The following is a 6178-nucleotide window of genomic DNA, read 5'->3' as shown; positions in this document are numbered from 1 at the left end:
CATCAAAGCAGTATTTGCAATTGTGATTTGGTGCACATTGAAATTGTGAGGACGACTGTGGTTGTGGAGCTCTAATCAAACGAAGAAAGAACTTTGGCTTATTTTCTTTAAGGGTGATGCAATTTTGACCTAAACCTGTTTGATCATCTCCTTTCTGGGAAAAGTTAACATTTAAGCAACCTCTTTCCTGATCCAATGCACCCATTTTAAACCCAGGATATTATTTAAAGAGGACTCCATCTAATTCACAGATATGTAGAGTGTACATCAGTGTTTTTCAACCTTTTTTGAGCCAAGGTACATTGTTTTAATTGAAAAAATCTCGAGTCATACCACCAACCAAAAATGTAAACAAAGATACTCTGTAGTCGCCTGTATTACATATGTAGTCATTCTTATCAAAGTGTCTTGAATAGGAATCAAATAAACACAAAAATGTATTTTTATCACATTTTAAATTTCTTATTTCAAATTGCATGTAACATGTCCACTTCAAAAATACACCTGAACAGGGCCACACCACTGTGGTCTTAAATTTAAAGAAGTTGTAGAAAACTTCAAAGTGTTTTACAAACTAATCCACAAGCATTATTTAAGCTGGAATACAGAACATAATTCTTATTCTGAAAGAAGCAATAATATTTGGGAAAGATTTCACTGTTACAATATGAAGATTTGCATGTACAAAATGTCAATATCTGTATATTTTACCCATCTAGTGTGAAACCTGTGCATGTTTGGATGAAAACAGCTGATTTCCTGGCAGAAATTGAAGAAAGACAAAGCTCTTCCTCAACAGCTCTCAGTGTCTGTTTTTAGTTTTTATAGTAACCAGGCTTTATTTCCCTCCTGTAGTCCCAGATCGACAGCCCTCAACTTAAAAGCTGCACCATATGAGTTTGAAAACATTTCTCTGTCGTGCCTGCATGTCGTGCCTGCATGTGGTTGTTCTAAATAAAAATTAGCGCGTTCTTCTTTGATTTACAATTTTGACTTCTAATGATTCACTTCCTGCTAGAGAGCCCCCTGGTGGTTGAAGAAAAATACACAGAAAAGCCGCACCGGGCTACAATCCGCATGGTTGAAAGTTTAGGAAAAAAGTAGCAGCTTATAGTCCGGAAAATACGGTACCATAGGTGAAATTGAATAATTTCTACGGCACACCTGACGATCACTCACGGCCAATGTTCCCTCTAAGCTGCGCGCCTGCGCAATCGCGCTCTGCTTGCACAGTCTTAGCGCACAAGAAAATCTATGCAGCGCATAAAATAAAATCCACCATAAACGTATTAATTAATATTTAATATTAGACCGAATCTAATATATTAAATTAGACCAATAATGTCTTATTCCGTACCATTTTTCAATGTAACGCAGTGAGTGACAGATGTTCAGCCAACGATACGATACGGTTTAATTATGCTATGCAGCCAATCATAGCGTTGATAGCTCTGTGTCCTGCCCGTACGCGCCTTGCAGGTTAGTTTGCCATCAACAGTGCAGCGAAGTTAAGAAACGCAACCCCTTATCATGGCGAAACGAACGGGCAGCGACACATCCGCTCACCAAGACAAAGTAAAAAAGAAATGCGGTTCTTTTAGGATGGAATGGCTGTCTGAGTATGTGCAAATAGAAGAACAAGCGGTGAAACTGGGTGAGTTTTTTTCTTTTTCGAGTGAGAAAGGTCTACTCTGCAAGACATGTAGCGAAGCCAAAGTACCAAGTGAGCTTTCACTTAAAATGAAAGACAAAGCCTTTTGTCTTTCATTTTAAGTGGGCCAAATCGCTTATATTAAAAGTAAACTAATTAAACAAAAATTGCTGCTGTGATTTGATTCTTTTAATAAGCCATGTAACTTGCTATGATTTTGAACGGGTGTGATGTGTGTGGTTACAGCGTGCACATCTGATGTTGCTCACAGTGGTCCTCAGTGTGCTCAGGGAGCTTTTGTGTATGCTCAGACACATGAAAAATTAGAGGGAACAGTGGTTGAAAAACACTGCTCTACATATCTGACATATCTACAGATCTGAAAATATTCCACCTTTCATTTTAATTTTAAAATGTGTAGCACTCACTTTAATACCAGGGCAGTGGGCAAAAAAGGCTTCGGGGCTTTGGGAGTGGTACAAGGATCCGTGGCCGACACAACCCCATGGGGCCCGGATGGTGAGGTTCCCACAGTCAAACAGGTTCCCTGAACGGTAGCGGTACTTAGCAGCTTCATTCACAATCTGCAAAGACAATAAATCAAGTTCATGTCAATTCACAGTGACTGTTAATCTTCAGCGATGTGACCCGACAGGGCAACCTGTAAAATAACTTCCTTTTTGTCGCTCAGACAATGGCAGAATTTTTACTGTTCTCTAAAACAATACCCAGGATGTGTGTGATATTAATGTCTATAACTTTAAGACAAGCCGACTCTTTCCGTGGATGGTCTCATGTTTCTACTTGGACTCTGCATTTCACCGACTGTCGTGAGCTGCGAGGTGAAGTGTTTGCACATGTGCAGAGCTGTCGTCGTTGCCACACACGGGCTGGGAAGTGTGACAGCAAGAAAACCAGAGGAATTTTATGTGAGCTTCACCAAACTATATAGAATGCAAGAAGTTCATTTTGGGCGAGGTTCAATGCCAAAAACGCTGAGGTTTCTTACAGCTCAAAACGCAATGCTCGACTTTCCTAAACTTTAGTTAGTGTAGAGAGAGATCTGCAAGTATGTCTGTCAAGTAAGACATAAAAGTATTCAGTGTTGGGACATTTTGAGCTTACTAGACAACTGTGAAATGTTGAGTTATTGTAGAGTACCAATTTGGTAACACTTTGCATAAGGCTAACATGACACTGTCATAAATGTGACATAATACCTGTCATGAACATGAAGGAGTCTCCATCAATGTTTATAATTGTTGTCATGAAATGTCATTCGGTAAATAATGACACGTAATGCAAAGTTGACCATTTTAAAACACAAGTTTTAATGCAGTTTTGCATTTTAATGCAGTTTTGCATTAAAACTGTTATTTACAAAACAATGCAAAGCTGACACTTTTAATGCAACTTTCAGTGCAACTTTGCATTAAAAGTGTCATTATCTACCAAATGATACTTCATGACAGCAGTCAAACATTCATGAAAACACCGTTATCTTCATAAAAGCTGCTATGTCATGTTTATGACAGTGTAATGTCAGTCTTATGCACACTTTATGCAAATAAAGTGTAACCTATAATTTATTTTGTTTGGTGACGATATGTTGTATATATATATATTGTTCTGGGAATGACAAAAAGACAAACTGTTACACAATGATCATCTGTGAGGAGTGGATACCTGAAAGAAATTAAACATGGAGGTTCAAGTAATCATCCAGGGATATGTGATACTGGGCTGCTAGGTTTTAACAGTCTCAGTATGTGAGAGGTGGCTAAAGACCACACCAGAAGACAGAGAGTCTAATTTCATGAGCCGAGGCATTCTCTTTGCTATCAAAGGCACTGAAAAACCACTTTATTCGTTTTACAAGCTCTTTGAGCCCTATGCTTATGGCTAGAGTTTCTGATGCTGGGCATCCTCCAAACAGTTGCTCGAGCTTTTCTCTTTGAAACTCAGGTGGGATACTACTTTGAGTTTCATGCATCTCTAAGGCCTAGTTGCCTGTATCTTTTTAAGTAGGAACACAGAAGGAAAACAGAACAACTCGTTGTCGGTTGCTAGTTTTTGATGCACCAAACAGGAGACATATTCTGTACAACAGCTTACATTATCATATATTTTGCTTTATGTTGCCTTGACAAAGGAGAGAAATTACATCCATCATGTGAAGGACAGGGTTAGACAGAATGACGTGCGTCTGAGGTAAAACCTGCTCTCATCATGCGCTAACCATCAATGTCATATTAATCTTCATGAGAAAAACAGGAGGTCATGTGCAGAAAATACTGCTTTTATAAACTATTTTTTTGTGCTACTTACTGCAGTGCAAGAAAACATAAATATTAGTTCAAACAGATTACAAGCTGAACTGATAAAGTAACCCTCAAATTTCAGAAATTGAGCAATGGGTAGTTGCTTGTGGTTCTGCCTTTACTTGGATTGGACTTCTCAGATGGTGGAGTGTTGCTCTGGACATACAAACACTGAAGCACATCTATTCTGTTCCAGCAGTCTGCCATGGGGGATGAAATGCTGAAGTCTGACCAAAATCTATTTCACGACTAATTAAGGATGCAGTGACATGAAAATTTGGGTTGATTTCGATATCCAATTAGTTTTCTTGTGTTTTCCTAAATTCTACTGATTTGTTTATTAATGTCTGCGACTGGCTGGTGGTGGTAACAGTTTAGTGCAGACTCAGAGATAGAGGCGTTATAGAACACATTAAAACTCACATACTCTGTAGAACGAGCGTATGTGAGATGTTAATTCACACAGCACAGTATTCAGGAAATAAATCCAACTTTCCAGGACATGCCTCGAGTTAAATTGGCTTTAAATGGGAAGTATTATGTAAAATTGACGATTTAGAGCTTTACATCTTATTATGACGTTATTCCCTCATCAAAAACACACTGGAGTGTTGCTTTGATTTTTTCATGCGTGATTGAGAAATAATTTTATCTCCCATGGCAACCATTCAGCTGTGCAAAGCGCCTGGGTGGACCTAGCACCACCTTCGAGGACGAAGCTCCTCAGAGCTCTTCAAGTTGAGCTTCCACCCCACAGAGCACCCCATCCACACAACTGCCCCCACTCAGCTCCTTCAGACTAGCCAGCAGCAATTAGCAAACACCTGCTGAGCTCATTATAGGAGCTACTCAGTGCAACGCTGGTAAAAACTTTGTTTCAGGGTTAATAGAGGAGGGCTGCTGTAAAGACTTCTTGGAGGCAGAGTTTCAGAGGGAGCAAGAGTTTTTTTTAAAAGAGACAGAGTCCCAATTTCAAGGCGTTAAATTACGAAGTCAAATTTCCTGTGAATCATATTAGATATACAGAGGATTTTCATAACAACTGAAGGCAACATAGTTACTTGACATAATACTGCCCCTTTAACATAATTCAGTGAGTGTCCAGTGACAGACAGTGCTGTCTGTCACTGAAGTAGATGGAAAATGGTGCAAGGTTTTCACAATTTCTGGTGAATATAATCTGAAACATTCCATGAGTATGTGTCTACCCACCACTCCCAACTCAGTACTCAGGGGGCTTGAATATTAAACAAGGTGGGCGGAGTCAACACTCACTGTAATTACAGCTGAATGTCATTTGAGGTATATCTCTACCAGCTTTGCCTATCTAGGGGCTGAAACTGTTGCCTGTGTTGTTCTGTCATAGTAAATCCTCACACTGAAGTTTACATTTATTACGTGACAAAGGCGTTGTCAATACTTTTAAAAGCCACTGTGTCCGTGCACATCCTGCACTGTGCAGAAACATACTATCCAGAACAACAGTATCATAAACACTATCTGCAGATCTCGTCAGCGCACAGGTAAAGTGTCTCACCTGGTCAAATGCTGGAAAGATGTAGTCGGCAAATTGGATCTCAGCAATAGCTGTGGCACCGGCAGCAGCTGCACCAATGCCAAATCCCACAATCCCCTGCTCACAAAGAGGAGTGTTGAAGACTCTGTCCTTACCTGGGAGCAGAACCAGGAGAGAAAACAAAAAAAAAGTCATTGATGGGGACAAATCAGTAAGGAAGAGGAGCTAATATTTTGTAGAACGCATCCTTTCTAAAGCTGTGTTGAGAATGAGTTCAGTCTAGACTGCTGAATGAGTATATAGATGCATTTATTCATGTGGAACGACCACAATTAGGCACATGTGGAACAAATAGTAACCCAAGTCAGACATAATTGATTTATACTGATTAGCTTTTACAATCCATCTCCTTTGCCATTATATTATGTGGTCCTAAAAAAGAAAAGCATCAACGAAGAAGCACACTGATGAGGCTCCCTTAACTGCATTCAACCAATCCAGCAATATACTCACGCAACCCCCATGGAGGAAAAACAGAAAGAGAGAGAAAAAAAAACATATTTCCACTCTCCACCCTATAATCTGAAAAAGAACCACAAGAGTGGGGAAACTAAATTTGGGTTGCTAGTGTTATTTTTGTCATCTTTGTGTATTTGCCAGGCCTTTTTTCTGTTGTGCTGGGAAGCAAGC

The 6178-nt window shown here is 39.6% G+C and overlaps 1 protein-coding gene across 3 annotated transcripts in view; it reads right to left on the bottom strand.

Annotated features, from left to right (window-relative positions):
• The window catches only part of bckdhb (branched chain keto acid dehydrogenase E1 subunit beta), an 80289-nt gene that overhangs the window by 67893 nt on the left and 6218 nt on the right, over window positions 1-6178 (bottom strand). For all 3 annotated transcript variants that reach the window (XM_016679609.1, XM_016679580.1, XM_007564576.2), the window contains exons 4-5: window positions 5510-5643; window positions 2080-2235 (exon numbers count right to left, since the gene is read on the bottom strand). In XM_016679609.1, the coding sequence (XP_016535095.1) occupies window positions 2080-2235; window positions 5510-5643 (290 nt within the window). The remainder of the gene's footprint in view (window positions 1-2079; window positions 2236-5509; window positions 5644-6178) is intronic.

The sequence above is a fragment of the Poecilia formosa genome, unplaced genomic scaffold (assembly GCF_000485575.1).
Source record: "Poecilia formosa unplaced genomic scaffold, Poecilia_formosa-5.1.2 Scaffold0, whole genome shotgun sequence".
NCBI classification, from domain to species: Eukaryota; Metazoa; Chordata; class Actinopteri; order Cyprinodontiformes; family Poeciliidae; genus Poecilia; species Poecilia formosa.
The sequence above is the reverse complement of the archived record's forward strand: the minus strand, read 5'-3'. Positions and strand labels throughout refer to the sequence as shown.